At 40.6% G+C, this 24,917-nt stretch overlaps 1 protein-coding gene, 1 long non-coding RNA gene and 1 pseudogene across 4 annotated transcripts; all 3 read right to left on the bottom strand.

Moving 5' to 3' along the window:
• Nucleotides 1–6,545: 6,545 nt before the first annotated feature.
• Nucleotides 6,546–9,060, bottom strand: LOC138420768 (olfactory receptor 5G9-like; annotated as a pseudogene).
• An 840-nt stretch (nt 9,061–9,900) lies between these two features.
• On the bottom strand, nt 9,901–24,004 carry LOC138420769 (uncharacterized). Of its 3 annotated transcripts, none has more exons than XR_011249305.1 (5): nt 23,850–23,927; nt 23,571–23,752; nt 14,495–14,654; nt 11,235–11,275; nt 9,901–10,791 (listed from the first exon to the last, which is right to left on the bottom strand). It is a non-coding gene; the product is annotated as an uncharacterized lncRNA (long non-coding RNA). The 3 variants fall into 3 exon arrangements; XR_011249304.1 differs by having other exon boundaries at nt 9,911–10,791; nt 11,235–11,516; nt 23,850–23,955; XR_011249303.1 differs by lacking the exons at nt 9,901–10,791; nt 11,235–11,275 and having other exon boundaries at nt 13,446–14,654; nt 23,850–24,004.
• Nucleotides 22,236–23,180, bottom strand: LOC138420767 (olfactory receptor 5G9-like). Its single transcript, XM_069554194.1, is given in 1 exon segment — nt 22,236–23,180. A coding segment is annotated over 1 exon segment (945 nt).
• Nucleotides 24,005–24,917: the final 913 nt, after the last annotated feature.

Here is a 24,917-nt window from a genome sequence, read left to right on the forward strand (position 1 = left end):
TTTTGCTTTTATTTCCAGTATTCTGGGAGGTGGATCATAGAGGATCCTGCTGTGATTTATGTCTGAGAGTGTTTTGCCTATGTTCTCTCTAGGAGTTTTATAGTTTCTGGTCTTGCATTCAGATCTTTAATCCATTTTGAGTTTATTTTTGTGTGTGGTGTTAGAAAGTGATCTAGTTTCACTCTTTTACAAGTGGTTGACCAGTTTTCCCAGCACCACTTGTTATAGAGATTGTTTTTACTCCATTGTATATTCTTGCCTCCTTTGTCGAAGATAAGGTGTCCATAGGTGTGTGGATTTATCTCTGGGCTTTCTATTTTGTTCCACTGATCTATATTTCTGTCTTTGTGCCAGTACCATACTGTCTTGATGACTGTGGCTTTGTAGTAGAGCCTGAAGTCAGGCAAGTTGATTCCTCCAGTTCCATTCTTCTTTCTCAAGATTGCTTTGGCTATTCGAGGTTGTTTTGTATTTCCATACAAATCTTGAAATTATTTGTTCTAGTTCTGTGAAAAAGATGGCTGGTAGCTTGATAGGGATTGCATTGAATCTGTAGATTGCTTTGGGTAGTATGTTCATTTTCACTATATTGATTCTTCCAATCCATGAACATGGTATATTTCTCCATCTATTAGTGTCCTCTTTGATTTCTTTCATCAGTGTTTTATAGTTTTTGATATATAGGTCTTTTGTTTCTTTAGGTAGGTATATTCCTAAGTATTTTATTCTTTTCATTGCAATGGTGAATGGAATTGTTTCCTTAATTTCTTTTTCTACTTTCTCATTATTCGTGTATAGGAATGCAAGGGATTTCTGTGTGTTGATTTTATATCCTGCAACTTTACTATATTCATTGATGAGCTCTAGTAATTTTCTGGTGGAGTCTTTAGCATTTTCTATGTAGAGGATCATGTCATCTGCAAACAGTGAGAGTTTTACTTCTTCTTTTCCAATTTGGATTCCGTTTATTTCTTTTTCTGCTCTGATTGCTGTGGCCAAAACTTCCAGAACTATGTTGAATAGTAGCGGTGAAAGTGGGCACCCTTGTCTTGTTCCTGACTTTAGGGGAAATGCTTTCAATTTTTCACCATTGAGGATCATGTTTGCTGTGGGTTTGTCATAGATAGCTTTTATTATGTTGAGGTATGTTCCTTCTATTCCTGCTTTCTGGAGAGTTTTTATCATAAATGGATGTTGAATTTTGTCAAAGGCCTTCTCTGCATCTGAGATAATCATGTGGCTTATATTTTTCAGTTTGTTAATGTGGTGAATTACATTGATTGATTTGCGGATATTGAAGAATCCTTGCATCCCTGGGATAAAGCCCACTTGGTCATGGTGTAAGATCTTTTTAATGTGTCATTGGATTTTAATTGCTAGAATTTTTTTTGAGGATTGTTGCATCTATGTTCATCAGTGATATTGGCCTATAGTTTTCTTTCTTTGTGGCGTCTTTGTCAGGTTTTGGTATTAGGGTGATGGTGGCCTCATAGAATGAGTTTGGAAGTTGACCTTCCTCTGCAATTTTCTGGAAGAGTTTCAGTAGGATAGGTGTTAGCTCTTCTCGAAATTTTTGGTAGAATTCAGCTGTGAAGCCGTCTGGACCTGGGCTTTTGTTTGCTGGAAAATTTCTGATTACAGTTTCAATTTCCATGCTTGTGATGGGTCTGTTAAGATTTTCTATTTCTTCCTGGTTCGGTTATGGAAAGTTGTACCTTTCTAAGAATTTGTCCATTTCTTCCACATTGTCCATTTTATTGGCGTATAATTGCTGATAGTAGTCTGTTATGATCCTTTGTATTTCTGTTGTCTGTTGTGATCTCTCCATTTTCATTTCTATTGATTTGATTTTTCTCTGTTTCTTGATGAGTCTAGCTAATGGTTTGTCAATTTTATTTATCCTTTCAAAGAACCAGCTTTTGGCTTTGTTGATTTTTGCTGTGGTCTCTTTTGTTTCTTTTGCATTTATTTCTGCCCTAATTTTTAAGATTTCTTTCCTTCTACTAAATCTGGGGTTCTCCATTTCTTCCTTTTCTAGTTGCTTTAGGTGTAGAGTTAGGTTATTTATTTGACTTGTTTTTTGTTTTTTGAGGTATGCCTGTATTGCTATGAACTTTCCTCTAAGCACTGCATTTATAGTGTCCCACAGGTTTGGGGTTGTTGTGTTTTCATTTTCATTCATTTCTATGCATAATTTGATTTCTTCTGTAATTTGTTGGTTATTCAGAAGCGTGTTGTTCAGCCTCCTTATGTTGGGATTTTTAGTAGTTTTTCTCCTGTAATTGAGATCTAATCTTAATGCATTATGGTCAGAAAAGATGCTTGGAATGATTTTTATTTTCTCGAATTTATCAAGGTTAGATTTATGGCCCAGGATGTGATCTATCCTGGAAAAGGTTCCGTGAGCACTTGAGAAAAAGTTGAAATTCATTGTTTTGGGGTGAAATGTCCTATAGATGTCAATTAGGTCTAACTGGTCTATTATATCATTTAAAGTTTGTGTTTCTTTGTTAATTTTCTGTTTAGTTGATCTGTCCATAGGTGTGAGTGGAGTATTAAAGTCTTCCACTATTATTGTGTTATTGTTAATTTCCCCTTTCATGCTTGTTAGCATTTGTCTTACATATTGTGGTGTCCTATGTTGGGTGCATATATATTTATAATTGTTATATCTTCTTCTTGGATTGATCCTTTTATCATTATGTAGTGGCCTTCTTTGTCTCTCTTCACAGCCTTTGTTTTAAAGTCTATTTTATTGGAGATGAGTATTGCTACTCCTGCTTTCTTTTGGTCTCTATTTGTGTGGAATATCTTTTTCCAGCCCTTCACTTTCAGTCTGTTTGTGTCCCTTGTTTTGCAGTGGGTCTCTTGTAGGCAGCATATATAGGGATCTTGTTTTTGTATCCATTCAGCCAGTCTTTGCCTTTTGGTTGAGGCATTAAACCCATTTATGTTTAAGGTAATTATTGATAAGTGTGATCTCGTTGCCATTTACTTTATTGTTTTGGGTTCGGGTTTATATGCCCTTTTTGTGTTTCCTGTCTAGAGAATATCCTTTAGTATTTGTTGGAGAGCTGGTTTGGTGGTGCTGACTTCTCTCAGCTTTTGCTTGTCTGTAAAGCTTTTGATTTCTCCTTCATATTTGAATGAGATCCTTGCTGGGTACAGTAATCTGGGCTGTAGGTTATTGTCTTTCATCACTTTAAGTATGTCTTGCCATTCCCTCCTGGCCTGGAGAGTTTCTATTGAAAGTTCAGCTGTTATCCTTATGGGAATCCCCTTGTGTGTTATTTGTTGTTTTTCCCTTGCTGCTTTTAATATTTGTTCTTTGTGTTTGGTCTTTGTTAATTTGATTAATATATGTCTTGGGGTGTTCCGCCTTGGGTTTATCCTGTTTGGAACTCTCTGTGTTTCTTGGACTTGGGTGATCCTTTCCTTCCCCATTTTAGGGAAGTTTTCAACTATTATCTTCTCAAGAATTTTCTCATGGTCTTTCTTTTTGTCTTCTTTGTCTGGGATTCCTATAATTCGAACGTTGGAGTGTTTCAGATTGTCCTGGAGGTCTCTGAGGTTGTCCTCATTTCTTTTAATTCGTTTTTCTTGTTTCCTCTCTGATTCATTTATTTCTAGCATTCTATCTTCTATTTCACTAATCCTATCTTATGCTTCTGTTACTCTATTATTTGTTGCCTCCAGGGTGTCTTTGATCTCATTTATTGCATTATTTATTATATATTGACTCTTTTTTATTTCTTCTAGGTTCTTGTCAAACCCTTCTTTCATCCTCTCAATCCTTGTCTCCAGGCTATTTTTCTGTGATTCCATTTTGATTTCAAGATTTTGGATCATTTTCACAATCAATATTCAGAATTCTTTCTCAGGTAGATTCCCTATCTCCTCCTCTTTGGTTTGGTTTGGTAGGCATTTCTCCTGTTCCTTTACCTGCTGGGTATTCCTCTGTCTCTTCATCTTGGTTATACTGCTGCATTTGAGGTGGCCTTTCTATATTCTGTGGAGTTCTCTTTATTATGGAGTTTCCTCACTGTGGGTGGGGTTGTATCAGTGGCTCGTCAAGGTTTCTTGGTTAGGGAGGCTTGTGTTGGAGTTCTGGTGGGTGGAGCTGGATTTCTTCTCTCTGGAGTGCTATGAATTGTCCAGTAATCAGTTGTGAGACGTCAATGGTTTTGGAGTAGTTTTGAGCTGCCTGTATATTGAAGCTCAGGGGTGTGTTCCTGTGTTGCTGGAGGATTTGCATGGTATGTCTTGCTCTGAAACTTGTTGGCCCTTGGGTGGTGCTTGGTTTCAGTGTAGGTATGGAGGCGTTTGATGAGCTCCTGTTGATTAATGTTCTCTGGATTCAGGATTTCTCTGATGTTCTTAGGATTTGGACTCAAGCCTCCTGTTTCTGGTTTTCAGTTTTATTTTTACCCTAGCCTCAGGACTTCTCCATCTATAGAGCACTGATGATAAAGCATCTAGGTTAAAGATGAAAGGTTTCTCCACATTGAGAGACACCCATAGAAGTTCACTGAGTTACACGGAGAAGAGAAGAGGGAGAGGGTAGTTAGAGGTGACTGGAATGAGATAAGGTGGGATCAAAAGAGGAGAGAGCAAGCTAGCCAGTAATCACGTCCTTATGTACACTCCACAGTCTGGACCACTCAGAGGTGTTCACGGAGTTATACAGGGAAGAGGAGAGGGAGGAAGTAGACAGAGGTGGCCAGGAGGATAAAAGAGGGAAATGAAAGGGAGAGAGAGAGATCTGGCCAGTAACCAGTTCCCTGAGTGTTCTCCATCGTCTGGAACACACAGAGATTCACATGGTTGGGTAGAGAAGAGAAGGGGGAGGGAGGAGACAGAGAACATCTGGTGGAGAAAAAGGAGAGTCCAAAGGAGGGGAGAGTGGTCAAGCCAGTAATCTCACTCTCAGGTAAAATTGGGTACTGAAGATTGGGTTTTTACATGTACAAAATTGACAACAAATACCAAAAGCAAAGATTAAAAGTCTGGAGTAGAGATTGGATTTTCAAAAATACAATATTAAAGAAAAGAAGAAGAATAAGAGGAAAAAAAGAAAGAAAAAAACAAACAAAAAACAAAGCCACAAGAATTATTTAAAATAATAATTAGAGAAATAGAGTACTTAAAATTTTAAGAAAGTTAAAAAAAAAAAAAGAAAAAACAATCACGCAACCCCATCAACTCAAAAAAAAAAGATTGTAAAAGTAGTAAAGGTATACTGGCCCTTTCTCTGGTGTTGTGGGCTGTGTGGGGTCACTTCCAAGGCGGTTCCCTCTGTTTAACTTCCTCTGTTTCCTGGTCTCTTCAGTGTCTGATTTCCATCTTGACACAGGGAGGGCGGTGGTGGACAACTAGGTTCACTATTCAGTCACGCTGTGGGGAGGGAGGGATGCTGCAAACAAATATTACTGGCGTGTGCTTGCAGTGTCTCATTCACTCTGGGCTTGCCCCTGCTCGCGGTGCACACTGCTCAGGCTCTATGTAGCTCCGCCGGGGAACCATCTGAGGCCAGCCCTAGGCTTCATGCACCTCCCCAGTCTAAGCCGCTCAGGCTCAGCGCTCAGGAAGCCCACAGAGGCACAGATTTGGTTGGGCCTGCATTTTGTGCCCTTCCCAGGTCCGGGTATCTCAGGAATTCGGTGAGCACAATCGCTGTGACTATGGCCTTTCCCTGTTGCTCAGTTTTCTGGATGTACCGCTGGCATTCCTTCTCAGGTGGGTGATGACTGTCCAGAACCCCCAGAAGTCTTAGTTAACAAAGAAGCCTGCTTGCATTTTGGTAAGTAATGTCTCTCTTGGGCTACGATTGCCCCCTTCCAGCCCTTAGGGCTCTGGCTGCCTGTCACCAGAGGGGGATGGTCTTCAGCCGGCTATTTCTGATCCATCCTTTGTTCTGTGCGAGGTCCTGGCAGTGTCTTATGTTCGAGCGTTTCGCCTGGTAGCTATCCCACAGTCGGGTTTGCTAGCCCAAGTGAGTTCGCTCTGTCCACGCACAGGGCATTCCGGCCGATTCTCAAAAAAGCACTGCAGCCCGCACCTTCCGCAGCCCAATTCTTAAAAAGCACTGCCGGCTGTGCCTCCCGCTCCTCCCTGCCCAGCCCCCACTTGCTACTGGCGGATGCAGGCATCTGCGCTGCTTTTCCGCTGGGGGAGTTACTGTTGGGCTCATAATCGGTTGGTTTTAATTATTTATTTATTTTTCCTTCCTGTTACATTGCCCTCTGTGCTTCCAAAGCTTGCCACAGACTCGACTGCAAGACTGTTTCCTGGTGTTTGGAAACTTCTCTTTTTAAGAGTCTCTTCCCGGGACGGGATTCCCTTCCCGGGACGGCGCTCCCTCCCTACCTCCTTTGTCTCTTTTTTCATCTTATTATATTTTTTCCTACCTGTTTTTGAAGCCAATGATCTGCTTTGCTGGGTGCCTGATGTCCTCTGCCAGCATTCAGAAGTTGTTTTGTGGAATTTACTCAGCATTGAAATGTTCTTTTGATGAATTTTTGAGGGAGAAAGTGGTCTCCCTGTCCTATTCCTCCGCCATTTTAGGACCGCCCCTGCACAGTCTGTCATTTTAGCTTTCTCCTCCAATTTCCTCTCTAGATAAGAATTTATGCCCTACAAAACGTCCTTTTCAACACGGCCCTATGGATGGCATCTTTGACCTTATTCCTCAAGCAATAGGTAAGTGGGTTCAACATGGGGATGCCTGCAGTGTAAACCACGGACACCACTCTGTCGAGACCCAGGGAGACCCAGGCACTAGGCCGGACATAAATAAAGAGAAGAGGGCCATACAGGATAGACACGGCTGTCCCGCGTGCAGAGCAGGTAGAGGAGGCTTCACCTCTCCCGTCAGCAGAGCGGATCTTCAGGATGGGGATGAGGATGTCAGTGGAGGAGCCCAGGACAGTCAGGCCACTGTAGACGCCCTCAGCTCCAGCCACGACAAAAACCACCCACTTATTGAGACTGGTGTCAGCACACACAAGGGAAAGCAGAGGGGGCAAGTCACAGAAGAAGTGGTGAATGACATCGGGGCTGCAGAATGGAAGGCAAAAAGCATCACGTGTGCATTGTGGGGTTCAGGAACCCGGTGACATAGGGACCCACCACCAGCTGGACTCAGAGTCTCTGGGATATGGCGACGGAATACAACAGTGGGTTTCGGGTGTAGCCACAGCAGCCATAGGCCACGGACACCAGAGAAAACACTCTGCTATGACAAAGAACTCAAAGTGCCCCTATTGCCAAGCACAGCCCCGGAAAGAGATGGCTTTCCGCCTCACAAAGAAGTCGGAGAGCATCTTGGGGCTCACGACAGAAGAGAAGCTCATGTCCATGGAAGACAAATGACTGTGGAAAAAGTACATGGGGCATGAAGGCGGGAATCCATCTGTATCAGAACAAGCATACCCAAGTTTCCTGTTAGGTTGATGAGGTAGAAACTCAGAAGGAGCAGGAAAAGGCAGACCTGCAATTGAGGGCTGAAATTCAAACCTCTGAAGATGAACTCTGTGACCCTCGTGTCGCTTTCGTTAGCCAGGGACAGACTCTGGATTCCGCTGGAGAAGAGAAGAGAAATTTGGTAAGCATGTCTTCAAAAAGGGAACCCAGAAAAAATAAACTAGTCCCTAGGAGAGCATGCCAAAGCCTTTGACTGTGTGGATCACAATAAACTGTGGAAAATTCTGAAAGAGATGGGATTACCAGACCACCTAACCTGCCTCTTGAGAAACCTATATGCAGGTCAGGAAGCAACAGTTAGAAGTGGACATGGAACAACAGACTGGTTCCAAATAGGAAAAGGAGTACGTCAAGGCTGTATATTGTCACCCTGCTTATTTAACGTATATGCAGAGTGCATCATGAGAAATGCTGGGCTGAAAGAAGCACAAGCTGGAATCAAGATTGCCAGGAGAAATATCAAAACCTCAGATATGCAGATGACCCCACCCTTAGGCAGAAAGTGAAGAGGAACTAAAGAGCCTCTTGATGAAAGTGAAAGAGGAGAGCGAAAAAGTTGGCTTAAAGCTCAACATTCAGAAAAAAAAAGATCATGGCATCTGGTCCCATCACTTCATGGGAAATAGATGGGGAAATGGTGGAAGTAGTGTCAGACTTTATTTTTGGGGGCTCCAAAATCACTGCAGATGGTGACTGCAGCCATGAAATTAAAAGATGCTTACTCCTTGGAAGAAAAGTTATGACCAACCTAGATAGTATATTCAAAAGCAGAGACGTTACTTTGCTGACTAAGGTCCGTCTAGTCAAGGCTATGGCTTTCCTAGTGGTCATGTATGGATGTGAGAGTTGGACTGTGAAGAAGGCTGAGTGCTGAAGAATTGATTCGTTTGAACTGTGGTGTTGGAGAAGACTCTTGAGAGTCCCTTGGACTGCAAGGAGATCCAACCAGTCCATTCTGAAGGAGATCAGTCCTGGGTGTTCTTTGGAAGGAATGATGCTAAAGCTGAAACTCCAGTACTTTGGCCACCTCATGCGAAGAGTTGACTCATTGGAAAAGACTCTGATGCTGGGAGGGATTGGGGTCAGGAGGAGAAGGGGACGACAGAGCATGAGATGGCTGGATGGCATCATGGACTCGATGGGCATGAGTCTGAGTGAACTCCGGGAGTTGGTGGTGGACAGGGAGGCCTGGCGTGCTGCGATTCATGGGGTTGCAAAGAGTCGGACACGACTGAGCGACTGAACTGAATGGAACTGAGGAGAGCATATGACTTTTAGTTGCATGCTGTGGCTAAGGAAACAGAAGTGAAATGAGGCCAGGGCAAAGGATCAGATTTGAAGCTATAATATTACAAGGTTCCATAGGAATCCATCAATATATGGGTGAGAAAACCACAGCTTAGAAACTCAAATTCCCATAACCAATAGCAGAGAAAATGCCAGAGTAAGTATCCGGTAATTCCAACTTCAGTGATGTTTACCTGAGCTCACCAGGTGGGTATGCGCCTGGTGAAGTGATGTAGGACAGTGCAATGAAACAAGCCGAGAAGAATGAGCAGCTGCTCCGTGTTAGGCCATGTGCTGCGCACTTCGGGATTACAGCTTAAGCCTAAGTGCATGTTCTGCAGGTGCTCTGACCCTAGGAAAGTTACTTTTTCACCTGTGAAATAGGAGTAATAATAGTAATACCACCTTGTAAATTGCTGTGAGGATTAGATGAGTTAATGCATGCAAACATCTCACCGAGTCTTATTGAGTTTCCAGTAAGTGCAGACTGATTATTGGCATTTGTGCCTTACATGTTGTCTTTAACAAACCTGCAGGCTAAACATCATATTTCCTTTTACAGAGGAGCAAAATAAAAGTTTAATCCTTTTCCCTATACTAGTGACCGGCAGAAGTGGGCGCCGAGTATTACCTGTCAAAGCAGACTGTAATCTTTCTTTTTTCACACTGTAACAATGTCTCCTGTGTCTTCAAAAATCCTTTCATCTTAAAGAGGTTAAACATGTACATTGCAATAGGAGTACACAAAACGCATTTTGGCTTCCTATTTTTTTGAGGTTACAGCCGATGGTCATTAGTGGGAAGCCCATAGGATACTAGAAAGCTGAGTTTAAGCATCACTTTATGAAAACAGTACATGGGAGAAACCATGAGAAGAGCCTGAATTAGCCCAACTCTATACCCTCTATGTATTCTTTTTTCATGCACTGTAAGTACGGCAGTGGTTAGGTCAGCTGATCTCTTTGAACCTGAGTTGCTTCATTCATTCAGTGTGGCTGAAACCCCTGTAACTTGACCTCTCAGAGCTCTTACTCACTTAGAATGAGAGGGTTGATGTGTAAGTGCTCAGAAAACTGCACATACTTTAAATTTTTATTTGCCCAGGAATATTGGAGTTCAACATCACACTTATGCTAAGCACTTTTCCTTCACTTTTTATTTTGAAATTTATTATTCAACTTTAGCAAGGCTATACCTCTGAGGCCCAATAATATAGCTTGCATGATATTCTTCACTTTAGGGAAATTAAAGAGAAAGGTAGGATGGGCCGTCAAGCCGTCCACCTGTCACACCCACCACTTGTTTACACTTTCTCCAGGATCACTCAGGCACCTCATCTCAGTCTTCCGTTTGCCCTTTGCCGAAAGCTCATCAACTCCTGTCGTCAGTCTTTGTTGCTAAGCCTTCTTTACTTTTTTTGAGGTTACAGCCAATGGTCATTAGTGGGAAGCCCATAGGATACTAGAATGCTGAGTTTAAGCATCACTTTATGGAAACGGTACATGGAAGAAACCATGAGAAGAGTCTGAATTAGCCCAACTCGATACCCTCTATGTATTCTTTTTTCATGCACTGTGAGAATGGCCTTGGTTAAGTCAGCTGGTCTCCTTGAACCTGAGTTGCTCAAGCGCTTATTCAGGCGGTGCTGGGACTTCACGGCTGAGCGGCTTTTTCCCTGGGTGCGGCGGGCGGAGGCTCCTCTCTAGCCACGGTGCTCAGGCTTCTCACTGGTCCTTCTCCTGTTGCTAAGCACAGGCTCTAGGGTGCTCGGGCCTCAGTGACTGCAGCCCATAGGCGCGACAGTTGCAGTGTGCAGACTCCACCACGGGCTCAATAGCTGTGCAGCACCCACGAAGCTGATCCACAGCATGTTAGATCTCCCCAGGTCAGAGGTCAGACCGTGTCTCCTGCACTGGCAGGCGGAGTCTTTACTATTAAACAACCAAGGAAGCCCCTGCCCAAGCCTTCTGCATGACATTTTAATTTCTCAGTTTTTCGATGTGGCTTGATGCCTAGAATAGACTACAGTGTTCCAACAGGTGAGACCACACAGGATGAGGAACTCAAGTCACTCTGGGGTTCAGAGCGCTTAGGATAACACCACCACAGCCCACAATAACCTTCTTTCAGCAAGGAGAAAGGAAGTCACCCAGATGGCTCAGACTGGAATGTGAATTGAATTCAGGGCTTTTCTTTTCCCCTGTTCCTGCTGCTAAGGCATCTCTGATCTGTTTTATACTCGTGTTATAATATTTTGATCCAACTGCAGAACCTGAACTTTTCTCTACCTAGGTTATCTCTTCTTAGACCTTCCTCAACCATCCGTCAAAGACAAGGGTCATGCCATCGTGGCCATGAGTCAAATATAAAATTTGCTTTCGATTTACTTCATTTATGTTCTCCTGAACTTGCTACAAATCAGGTAGGAAAAGGAACAGATAATGATTTAGAAGTTCTTAACTTACGTTTCAATGGGGTCCCTCTTCTTTAAAGATGGCAAGAAGAACTAAAGTAAAAACAAATCAAGCATGTTAGCTTTCATCTCTTCCCTTAGCTTCACACATAGAATGGGTCCAAATTTTCAACAGTCATTTGATTTTGCTTTTTGCTTTCCTCCAGAAAGAAGGTGTGGAAGACTCCACTGTAACACATACAGAGTCAGCCAACTAGCTGTAAGTCCCCTGAATTCGTTGCGTCATTTTCTCTTTGTTCTTACTGAAGATGTCCTGTCCCAAAGTGGACTGTATCTTGGGAAAGAACAGTTAAGGGAAAGTGCAATTAAAATTCTGCTCCATAACCTCAGTCAGTCCAGTGAGATCTATTTTCTGATAATTTTATATTTGTTTCTAACTGGATATAGGCTCTCCATTTTCTCTAGTTCCAAGCTACACAAGGAAACTCTATGCAATCCTTTGTAAATTAAATTAGTAGATGGGACTCCTCTGGTATCCAGTGGTATCCAGTCCCATGCAGGAGGTGCAGGTTCAATCCCTGGTCAGGGAGCTAAGATCCCTTGTGCTTTGTGACCAAAAAACCAAAATAACATAAAATAGAAGCAGTATTGTAACAAACTCAATAAAGACTTTCAAAATGATCCACATCCAAAAAAAAAAAAAAAACCTTAAAAAATAATGAAGGAAATATGAACACGCTTTAATTGTGATTGATAAGCTGATGGTGCCACCTCGTGGCAACGTTTAACACCACCTTGAAAAGGAACTATAACAATGTTACTTACTTCACTAAGAACCTTGCCTACACTTTATTTGAACACACCCTGTATTCAGTATGGGGGCAATACAGCAGAAAGTGGGCTTCCCTGGTGGCTCAGACTGTAAGGAATCTGCCTGCAATGCCGGAGATGCGGATTCAGTCTCTGGGTCAGAAAGTTCCTCTGGAGAAGGGAATGACTACCCACCTCAGTACTTTTGCCTGGAGAATTCCATGGACAGAGGAGCCTGGGGGACTACAGTCCATGGGTCACAAAGAGTCAGACACAGTTGAGTGACTAACACTTTCTATATGCACTGAAGCTTCCCTGGTGGCTCAATGACAAAAAGTCTGCGGGCAATGCAGGAGACACAGGTCCCATCCCTGGGTTGGAAGGATCCCCTGGAGAAGGGAATGGCAGCCCACTCCAGTATTTTTGCCTGGAGAATTCCATGGACAGAGGAGCCTGGTGGGCTACAGTCCATGGGGTCACAGAGTCAGACACGACTGAGTGATTATCACTTACAGTTCACTGTATTCACTGAGATCCTGTTAAATTGGAGATGAATAAAAAGGTGGAGGGGAATCTTTCTTTGTAATACTAAATATTTAAAATCGGGTTTATAATAGTTTAGAAAATAAGGTCATTTTGAGGGAATCTTTATTAACATGATGCTGGAGCAGGACTAGTATGAGTCTTAGAAGCTGATGTTTTGTCACATTTCTTTCTAAATACCCTAGGATAGATTTGCTGTTGTTTAGTCACTAAGTCATGCCAGACTCTTTGCGACTCCATGGACTGTAGCCTGCCGGGCTCCTCTGTCCATGGGATTTCCCAGGCAAGAATTCTGGAGTGGCTTGCCATTTCCTTCTTCCAGGGATCCTCCCAATTCCTGGATCGAATCCATGTCTCCTGCATTGCCAGGTGGGTTCTTTACTGCTGAGCCACTGGGGAACCCTAAGGTAGAGCTCACAAATTTCTAGTGAATAAACTGCTTCAGAGTCATATATTTCCCTAGACTAAAGAAGTAGTGTTTCTCCAGGACATTTGATCAATAAGAATTCCTCTTTTCCTGGGCTACTAAAACTTTATAAAGTTTAATTAAGAACTGATTTTGTCTTATGCCTATAAAGATGATAATATGGAATTTTTATTAACTTGGAGAATATTGTACACCCATGGCTGATTCATGTGAATGTATGGCAAAAACCACTACAATACTGTAAAGTAATTAGCCTTCAATTAAAATAAATTAATTTGCAAAAATAAAAAATTTTTTAATTATCTTACTGAAGTCTAAAAAAAGAAAGCTATTGCATTGACTTTGCAAATCAAATTTAAAAATCAACAAAACCTGCAGTCAATACTGCTATAAATGTTTTTATATAAAAAAAGAATATTGATAATAAAAATAGTAAAATATCGCTTACAATCTTCTGAGCACTTTTTCATGATCTCTTACTTATTTTTATATTCATCCAGTGCCTCACATAATGTTGTCCCCATTTCACAGATGAGCAAAATAAATCTTTTGTTTAAATTATCTGTGATACTAAATACTGCTTCTTATTTTAAATTTTTCATCGTGTAGTCTCACTTGGATATCCTGAAATTCCCATTTAACTTCTCTCTTTCTGCCTCTGTCTCTGTCTCTCTGCCTCTCGCACACACAAAAATCTAAGCACATTAAAAATGAGTTTTGGTTGTTTTTTTTTTTTCAGAGTGTTTCTCACATTGCTCTGGCATAGGAAATTGTGAAAATGGTGTCTTTCTCTCACCAAAATATCTTCTTTAAACCTTCCTCTCTCTTGCCTCAAAGTTTCATTTCAAATGTGTTTATCTGTCTGACCAGATCTCCCTTTTTCCTTCTTTGGCAACAGAATTACTCTTTTATTATAAATAACTTGTCCATCCTAGACCTGATAGGGCTGTCAATCATGAGACCCTGCCTTTCCCGAATTAATCACTGATGTAAGCACTTGCTCCAGCAGAGGAAACCAGTGAGGCAACCCCAACACTCTGGACACAGCCACCAGATTACTAAGCACGAGTTGGGTCAAAATCAGCATTTGTTTCTCTTGAAGTGTGTCAACTGGAAAGAGAGACAGTAAATAGAAACTATTTCTTTACTATCTTCTCTGAATATTACTCTTTTTTAATGTACTAAACCTAAAAACCAAGTCAACAGTCAACCAAAGTATGGTACAGATAAGCTGTTGCCACCTCTGCCTCCAAAATAGACATCTGGGTTAATTTGAATCAGGATTGCCTAGTCCTATGATATAAAACTCAAAATAAGTGACTTTCAAAAAGTATTTAAAGGAATTTATTTTTACCACAATATAGGACAAATGCGGTTGTACAAAGCATCAGGGATATGAATGCTTCCTCGTGGTCCAAAATGATTGCTCAAGTTCCAACCATTAAAGCCTCACAAAGGAGCTAGCTGAGAAGAAAGGCACTGGTCTGAAAGCATAAGACTTCCTATAGGGACCTCACAAATCTTCCACTTACCTGTCAGGACTTAGTAATGTGTCAACACCCAATTACAAAGGATGATGAGAAATGCAGCCTTTCATACTGCCTTCCCAGGTAGCGCTGGTGGTAAAGATCCCACTTGTCAGTACAGGAGACATAAGATACGCGGGTTCAATCCTTGGGCCGAGAAGATCCCCTGGAGAAGGAAATAGTAACCCACTCCAGTGATCTTGCCTGGAGAATCCCACGGACAGAGAAGAGTCAGACACAATGAAAGCAACTTGGCCCACATGCACACAGGCTTCAATGTACCAACCAAATATAGGTCATCGGTTAAAGATGGGCAGAATGAAATATGGGATGTTTCTTCAGTAGTTTCTGCCGCAGAAGTAGATGGGGTCTGTTTGACTTCTCATCTATTGCTTTTCCTCAGTGATCTGAGTATGATGATGGCATTAATACAACAGCTAGACGTATAAGCTTTACTGTCTGAGGATCTGAGTTGGAACCCCCAGCCCCACTACAAACCAGCTGCATGACCCTGCCTCCACTGCAAGACACACTCCACCTCTTTATGCTCTTCTTTCACAGTAGTACTGGTCACAGTTTGATTTGTCTTTATTTGCAAGCCTCTCTCCTCTCAATGCATTACTCCCCTGATGGCTCAGAGGTTAAAACGTCTGCCTGCAATGCAGGAGACCTGGGTTGGATCCCTGGGTCGGGAAGATCCCCTGGAGAAGGAAATGGCAACCCACCCCAGTATTCTTGCCTGGAGAATCCTGTGGACAGAGGAGCCTGGTGGGCTACAGTCCATGGGGTCACAGAGTCAGATACGACTGAGCGACTTCACTTTCTTTCTTTCTTTCTCCTCTCAGTGGAATGTAAGCTCCATGTAGGAAGGGTCTTTGCTTGTGTGGCTCACAGATAAATCCTCAGAACCTGGGATACTGCCTACCTAGCATCATATTATTATAAGTCATCACAAGTGTATTTGTTAATCATATAAATTATTTTGGCAATTAAAACTCCTACTGAGAATAGTTAATAACAATAGTCCAATTAAAAGTATTTAGGATTTATGATTTAAGAATATTCCTTAAGAATATTCCAAAAGAATATTCCATAAGAAATCTTTTCATATAGTACATGTACATACACAGAAAGATACTGGAAGAATATAAACAAATGCTTTAACACAAATGTTCTGTACAGACCAACCATATTACATAAGGACTTCTGTTTTTTAATATCCCATTAGCTCGTAAAATGAATTGCATACATCGATATATTTCTGAGTTCTACATATACTATACAAATACATATAAACAAGAAATAACTGAAGTAAACATATGAAAATATGTTTATGTGACTACTACAACTACATGTGATTTTATCTCTTTCATGTTCTATTTTCCAAATATTTTAGAGTGATTTTAAGTACCAGCTCCAGAAGTGTCTTTTATTATTCTTCTTAGGCAACAAAAAATATATATTTTTTTAAACTTTAGTCACAAATATTTTATATTCTTATTAGTTTTTTGTTGGACTTTTACACTAAATTGTATAATAACCCAAGCAAGTTGAAATATCCTCTCAATTAAAAAAAAAAAAAACTCCCCATCATTTTTAAAGAGTGATAAAAACCATGGTCCAAGAAAGTAATTTATGGAATCTCCAGGATGGCTCAAAACTTGTCACGCTCAACGGGATCTTTTGTGAAGGATACAGACAAATCTCCTCTCCATCGGCATCAGGATATCTGACTTCAACCCCATTATGTTTGGCTTTGAAATGGTTCAAGTGAGATTTGGGGAGGGTGCAGTCACTGACCCATCACCCTGAGTTCAGATGGGAGCCACTTCCAGCCAGGTGGAAGGTCCACTGTTTGAATGAGCTCCACTTAAAGCCTCCACAGCCTTGACAAAGTAGAATGTCTACTCGGATAATCCCTGTGTTTCAGGGAATTTTCAAACACCTGAAGAAGACCCAAGAGCCCTAATCCTTTCTAAAGGTTGGGTTCTGCATCAAGAGATATCTCAGATGCTCAGGGACTTACAGTAAACACTGTGTCCTCTTTCCTGACCAATTATTCTTTCTTAAATTGTTTATAAATCTTTCTTTCTTTGATTGAAACATAAAATGAGGTATAGTTTGTCCTGATGGAGTCTTCAGACATGAGATGAACAAATTCTAAGCCTATAAGACCTACACTGTTTCTAGCATCACTTTAGCTTCCCAGAGATGCAAGAGTCAGTCTTTCTAGAGGAGGAGGATGAACTGTGGTTTGCATCAATTACTGCTGAGACTCAGAGTAGTCACTGGATGACCGTGAATGAATTCCCTGGCTTTTTTCTTATGTAGCTATCCTCCCAGATTGCTTCAGAGGGGCCCAGAGTCATCTAACTTGGCCTAGGGAACACATGAGTCATGAAGGTCCCTGTAGCCTTAGGCTCACCCAGAACTACCTGGACCCAAATAACTCAGGCGTAGTAGGTTTTTGTATTCTTGCCACCTCTTCTTAATATCTTCTGCTTCTGTTAGGTCTATAGCATGTCTGTCCTTTGTTGAGCCCATCTTTGCATTAAATGTTCCCTTTGTATCTCTAATCTTCTTGAAGAGGTCTCTAGTCTTTCCCATTCTGTTCTTTTCCTGTATTTCTTTCAACTGATCACTGAGGAAGGCTTTCTTATCTCTCCTTGCTATTCTTTGGAACTCAGCATTCAAATGGGTATATCTTTCCTTTTCTCCTTTGCTTTTCACTTCTCTTCTTTTCACACCTGTTTGTAAGGCCTCCTCAGACAGCCATTTTGCTTTTTTGCATTTCTTTTCCATGGAGATGGTCTTGCTCCCTTCTCCTGTACAATGTCATGAACCTCTGTCCATAGTTCATCAGCCACTCTGTCTATCAGATCTAGTCCCTTAAGTCTATTTCTCATTTCCACTGTATAGTCATAAGGGATTTAATTTAGGTCATACCTGAATGATCTAGTGGTTTTCCCTACTTTCTTCAATTTAATTCTGAATTTGGCAAGAAGGAGCTCATGATCTGAGCCACAATGAGCTCCTGGTCTTGTTTTTGCTGACTGTATAGAGCTTCTCCATCTTTGGCTGCAAAGAATATAATCACTCTGATTTCAGTGTTGACCATCTGGTGATGCCCATGTGTAGAGTCTTCTCTTGTGTTGTTGGAAGAGGGTGTTTGCTATGACCAGTGAGTTTTCTTGGCAGAACTCTATTAGCCTTTGTCCTGCTTCATTCTGTACTCCAAGGCCAAATTTGCCTGTTACTCCAGGTGTTTCTTGACTTCCTACTTTTGCATTCCAGTCCCCTATAATGAAAAGGACATCCTTTTGGGGTGTTAGTTCTAAAAGGTCTGGTAGGTCTTCATAGAACCATTCAACTTCAGCTTCTTCAGTGTTACTAGTCAGGGCATAGACTTGGATTACCGTGATATTGAATGGTTTGCCTTGGAAACAAACAGAGATCATTCTGTCATTTTTGAGATCGCATTCAAGTACTGCATTTCGGACTCTTTTGTTGACTATGATGGCTACTCCATTTCTTTTTTTTTTTTTTTTTTTACATTTTTTTTTTTTAAATTTTCATGTGAATTGAATCGCCAGTCTATGTCTGACGCAGGATGCAGCATGCTTGGGGCTGGTGCATGGGGATGACCCAGAAAGATGTTATGGGGAGGGAGGTGGGAGGGGGGTTCATGTTTGGGAATGCATGTAAGAATTAAAGATTTTAAAATTTAAAAAATAAAAAACTAAAAATAAAAAAATAAAATAAAATAAAATAAAAAACTAAAAAAAAAATAAAAATAAAAAAAATAAAAAAAGAACAAACAAACAAAAAAAAATTTACTCCATTTCTTCTAAGGGATTCCTGCCCGCATTAGTAGATATAATGGTCATCTGAGTGAAATTCACCCATTCCAGTCCATTTTAGTTCGCTCATTCCTAGAATGTCAACGTTCTGTCTTGCCATCTCCTGTTTGACCACTTCCAATTTGCCTTGATTCATGGACCTGACATTCCAGGTTCCCATGCAATATGGCTCTTTACAGCGTCAGACCTTGCTTCTATCACCAGTCACATCCACAACTGGACATTGTTTTTGCTTTGGCTCCATCCCTTCATTCGTTCTGAAGTTATTTCTCCACTGATCTCCAGTAGCATATTGGGCACCTACCGACCTGGGGAGTTCCTCTTTCAGTATCCTATCTTTTTGCCTTTTCATACTGATCATGGGGTTCTCAAGGCAGGAATTGAAGTGGTTTGCAATTCCCTTCTCCAGTGGACCCCATTCTGTCAGACCTCTCCACCATGACCCATCCATCTTGGGTGGCCCCACATGGCATGGCTTAGTTTCACTGAGTTAGACAAGGTTGTGGTCCATGTGATCAGATTGGCTAGTTGTCTGTGATTATGGTTTCAGTCTATCTGCCCTCTGATGCCCTCTCACAACATCTACTGTCTTACTTGGGTTTCTCTTACCTTGGATGCAATTTTTCGTTTCTGGGTGACTTTTTTAATGTTGCCATATATGTCTTCTAGTCCAAAATCATAGATTAATTAGATCAGTTTTGTGACAGTATGTTATAACATCAAAATTAGTATTAGAAATTCAACTGTGAAAAAGCTCATTAGAGATTGGGACAGGAAAAAACACAGGAATGCTCCAGAAATTTTCTTTGCTGCAGAGATCTAATAAAGGTATTTTAAGGAATTGCGTGTGGTTCAAAGGGCTTCCCAGATGGTGCTATTGGTAAAGAACCCATCTGCTAATGCAGGAGACATAAAAGATATGGGTTCTTCCCCTGGGTGTGGAAGATCCCCTGGAGCGGAGCCTGGAAACCCACTCCAGTATTTATGCCTGGAGAATCCCATAGACAGAGGAGCCTGGTGGGCTATAGTACATAGGGTCACAAAGAGTCAGACAAGATTGAAGCAATATAGCACTCTTGCTTGTGGTTCAAAGTCAGGATTAACAGCAATCTCTTGGCAGCAGGATTTGATGCATGGGGTTTGAACTTTATTCTTTTCCTGGGAAAGTGAGAAGCAATCATGGTATCCAAATGACAGGAACATAAATTCTGATCAAGCAGCCTCTCCTTTTCCCATTCATTCAGAATCCTTGCTAAATGGTATAGAATCATAGGAACATTCCCAGTTCACTTGATTCTCATGGAAGCTCTTTTTTCCCCCATATCCTGTATTGGATATGAATTTAGGTCTTAGGGGGAAAAAATCTTCTTTTTTCTAAATATTCCTTTTGTTGATGAGACCTTAGTGTTAAAGGCTTCACTCCTTTAGAGAAAGTCAGGAATCCTTGGAAGACTAAGTCTTAGAGAAAGAAGCAGTTCTCATCCAGTGTAGAGATCACACAAGGTAAAAGCAAGGGTTAAAGTCTGTGCCCTCCAGCAGCTGAGTGAATTCTCACAGTGGCCATAAGGAGGTAAACAGAGAGTACATGGACTGCAGCCCAGCAAGCTCCTCTGTCCATGGGATTCTCCAGGCAAGAATACTGGAATGGGTTGCTATTCCTTTCCCCAGGCTATCTTCAGGACTCAGGGTTGGAACCAGGGGCTCCTGCATTGCAGGCAGATTCTTTACCATCTGAGCCACCAGGGAAGCCCCCTTTTAACTTTCTTTCCCATGCAGGTAGCTAGACCATACCTATAAATCCAGACACAAACAGTAACAACCTGGATATTGGGAACAGAGGATCTCATTGTGTTATATTATTCTATAAATATAAACATGCCATAATAAAAATATTTTTGAGTAAAAATACGTTGGATGGAGTGTTAGAGCATTCAATGGCAAATAGTAGGGCAATATCTTAGAAATGACCTGGAGAATAATTGGAAATCAGCAGTTGTCATGAGCTATAATGGTGTTCACAAAACCAAGAGCAGAAACCCCTCTCCACCACCATAACACACCATCTGTGTGACTCAGCAAATAAATAGAGCTCTGGTTTCCAGAAGATATTTAGATGCCATAGATGTTTAGAGGAACGACTTACCATCTGCAAGAACCCCAAGAACCTCTGCTCTAAGGCACAGATCAGAACAGTGATAATTTTCTTTCCATCAAGAGAAAGAAAAGTCACCTCATTACACTATTAGCAGCAAACACATACACATCTGAAATGGTTCATCCCAGCCTCCATCTAATTAAATGTTTCTACGATAAATAAATAATGGAAATTAAATGGAGGAAGTTTCTGAGCTAACATCCTGACCCTTTTAGTAGCGTCCTGCTAGCACTATTTCTGTCTCTCTGACTATTTAGCACATGCCTCATTCCTGCAGAGACAACAGCTCCATTGAATGCAGGCCATTATTCCTAGCCTGTACACTGGCTCCGCATCTTGGTATCCAGTTGATTCCATAGTCTGCTCACTTCCCTTGAACCCAAGTCACTCCATGCCCAGTCCAGTCCCTGTAATGTGCTATTCTTAGTAGAGTTGCAATGTTCAAAGCAGATACAACAACTTCTGGTGTGAGGAAGAAGGATTGTGACCCTATCCTTTCATCCATACTGCCTGAGAAATCATTTGCTTATCCAACAACCCCATCAAGATATTTATCTGGGCAGGGGTTTGAGTTAGATTCTACACCCTATTTCTTTCCTATATCACTTCTCAAGCATGTCTGTTTTTTGTTTTGTTTTGTTTCCCCTACTCATATATGGATCTCTGTATAGCCTATAGATAAATTTTACATTTTTAAATCACCAATAGCTATCAGGGCTAAAAATAGATGTTGTTAGAATTTAGTTTATACCAAATGGATACTTTTCAAAAAGCACTTAAATTTTATGAAAATGATTGCAATTCATATAATTCCTCTTTGGATTCTTCTGAGGTTGAGGGGAGCAGAAAGGTGTTGAAATAATTTTTATCTCCATTCTATTGTATTTTTTTAGTTTGAAAAGAATAACAGGAAAATACTAACAAGACAATAAGAAATAAATTTTCTGCATTTTAGTTACCAATAGCTTCTCAGCACATTGTTCCTGATTTTTTAGTTTTCTCATTTTTTTCATTCACTTCTTTATGATTTATTTCTGCTTTCTGTAGTAAGCTATCTCTATCTTTATTTGAAAGAACTAGGGAAAACTGAATATTAATACTAACGTAATAGTTGGAAAACTAAGGAGTTCTTGTTGTTGTTGTTGTTTTGCTTTTGTTTTTTGGTTGACATTTTTCTTCACTTGCTTAGCTGCATTTCCCTTTTATTTTCAGTGATCATGATATTGTATTTTTGGAAGGTAAGAATTAAGAAAATAAACATAATAGATACTAAATATAATGTGTGGAGCATTATTTACTTTGTAAAGGCATATGTAAGGGAAGTAAATGTTCTGTTTGATATTTTCACCTCTACATGTAAGGATAGGGGTAATGTGTGCTGTTCCAAAGAATCTCACCTCTTCTGGACATTTCTGTTGGTCCAACTAGTGTGAGAGCATTAGTAACTAGGTTTCCTCAACAGTTATTAGATTCCATCATATTCTCAGCAATGAAGATATTTGAGGAGAAAGAATCGCTCTGAGTCTGGGTGATTGGGGATTTTTATCACTAATAGAGACATGGTGAAATGGAGCTTTTAAAAAAAGGTACTAAAATAAAAATCATGTAGAAGAATGGAAGGATAGCACCCCCAAATTCTGCACATTTTTTAGCATCTTTGGATGATGGTCAGATAGTCTAACCATGTCTGGAAGCTTTACTTCTTAATCTATTTTCTGTTTTAGATGGAAATTTAACTTTTGAGGCAAAACTTTCTCCTGGCGATGATCCTGCACATAGCAGCTTTCACTTCTTTATTTCTCAAGCTGTAGATGAGAGGATTCAACATGGGAATCACTGCTGTGTAGAACACTGCCACCACTTTATTGAGATCCAGAGAAAAAACTGCGCCTGGCCTCACGTAGATAAAGAAGAGAGTCCCATACAAGATGGAGACAGCTGTGAGATGGGAAGAGCAGGTGGAAAAGGCCCTGTGCCTCCCATGAGCAGAGCGGATGCTCAGGATAGAGATGAGGATGTAAAAATAGGAGGTTAATATAGTCAGGCTGCTGACGACAAGTACAGATCCAGCCACGATGAAAACTAGCAATTTATTGATCCACGTGTCAGCACATACCAGAGAGAGAAGCGGGGACATGTCACAGAAGAAGTGATTGATAATGTTGGAACCACAAAAAGGAAGTCAAAAAGCAGCTGTTGTGTGGGTCATGGTGTTCAGAAATCCAACAGCGTAGGGTCCGACCACCAGCTGTATGCAGAGCCTGTGGGACATGACAACTGAATACAGCAGTGGGTTACAGATGGCCACGTAGCGGTCATAAGCCATGGATGCCAGGAGAAGGCACTCGATGGCCACAAAGAACCCAAAGAACCACTGCTGCAAGGCGCAGCCCAGGAAAGAAATGGCTTTCCTCTCAGCGAAGAAGTCTCTGAGCATCTTGGGGCCAACCACGGATGAAAAGCAGACATCCACAAAGGACAGGTGACTGAGAAAGAAGTACATCGGTGTGTGCAGGCGGGAATCCATCCGGATGAGGGTAACCATGCCCAGGTTTCCCGTCATGGTAACAAGGTAAAAAAGAAGGAGGAGCAAGAAGAGGAAGCCTTGCGCATGTGGATGGCACTTCAAGCCTGTGAAAATAAACTCCATGACCCTGGTATAGTTTTCACCAGCCATTGGTTAGTTCAGTCACTAGAGTGAGGGGGAAAAAAAAAAGAAAAAAAAAAAAAAAAACAAGAAATTGATAGTGTACAAAGCTTTAACTTCCTTAAAAGCATAACATTATCCATATGAAAAGAAATTGCAGGTTTTCAGTTTAGGAACGTTGGCATAAAAAAGCTAGAATAAAACGCCAGCAAATCAAATACAGTTCTAAAGAGCAATACGGCTTAAATGCTTTAGAGAGAAAATTAGGGTTTAACTAAGAGTTTGTTCGACATTAGAAAACCTATAAAATATTTTAAATGTTGGTCAGTCTTATTTTCCCATAAATCCATTTAACTCATCTTGAACATTCGAAGATAAATAGAGAAGCAGAAATAGGTTTAAAAAGTGAGTTAAACTTACATGTCGGTGAGTTCCTTTCTTCTTTAGAGAATTAATACTGGAGTACAAACTGTGCTCTTTTTTCAGCATGCATTTCATCTTCCCACCCACACCTATGCCTTTGCACAGCGAGGAAGTCCAACTGTTTAGTAGTCACTTGGTTGTATTCTTAGTTTTTCCTCCAAGGAAGTAGGAAGATCACTCTGAAAAAAAAAAAATTTCCACATGAATTAACGTTTTCAGAAGTAGTTACATCATTTTTTGTTCTGGGAGAATTTGTTTCCCTAAAGTATGCCGTACCTTGGGAATTTTATTAAGAGGAGAGGAAATTAAAATGTTCTTGCTGCCTCTAAATGCTTTTAAAAATCCTCTGGGATCAAAATATTTGTTTTCGGTGTTTGACTCCTTTGCTTACCTCCTTCTTTAGCTATTTACAGAGTAAACTTCAGTGTAATGATGACTCAATTTCTGGAACTGTTTATCTAAAGTTCATTATAGTAGAGAATTTTCCACAGGATACCTTATTTGACATTGTGATCATTTTAGTTAGTGTCTTTTTCCAATACGGACAAAAAAAAAAAAACACTGAGAATCAAAATGTGTGAAGAATCTCTATTATATTTATCCAGGGTTTTCCATGAGAAATTGAGAGCTGTTTCACTGACAAAGGCAAATCTCATGCTGCATTGGAGCTTTACCAATCATTTTGCCGGTTTCTAGTGAGATTGAGCAACTTTGCAATATTTACAGGACATTTACATAACCAGTGGTTGGTTACTCAAGTGTTTGTCCACATTTTTTCACCAGATTTCCTGATTTGTTAAATATATATATATATATATATATATATATATATATATATATATAATTCATGTATTTCAGGTATACCAGCTATATTCACTGTAAATACATCTTTCCTTGGTGTGTCTTACATGTTTATGCTCTTAAAGGCAAGCCTATGGTCTCAATTTTAATATGGTTTAGCAAATCAATATTTTCCTTTATGTTTAGTATTTTTGTAGCTTTTTTTTACATTTGTAACCACATATCACAGAGATCCTGTCCCATGTTTTTTCTAAATGTTTTAATTCCTTGCCTTTCACATCTTGATTTCCAAATCATCTTGAGATGACCTTAGTATGTGTTGTGAGGTAAGGGTAAATGATCACTTTTTTCCCATGCAGACATTCAATGGATCCAATACCATGTTTTCAGATCTTTTCTCTCCTCAGTATCAGTCAATTCAGTTCAGTTGCTCAGTCGTCTCCGACTCTTTGCGACCCCATGAATTGCAGCATGCCAGGCCTCCCTGTCCATCACCAACTCCCAGAGTTCACTCAGATTCACGTCCATCAAATCAGTGATGCC

This window comes from Ovis canadensis, chromosome 15, assembly GCF_042477335.2.
Source record: "Ovis canadensis isolate MfBH-ARS-UI-01 breed Bighorn chromosome 15, ARS-UI_OviCan_v2, whole genome shotgun sequence".
NCBI classification, from domain to species: Eukaryota; Metazoa; Chordata; class Mammalia; order Artiodactyla; family Bovidae; genus Ovis; species Ovis canadensis.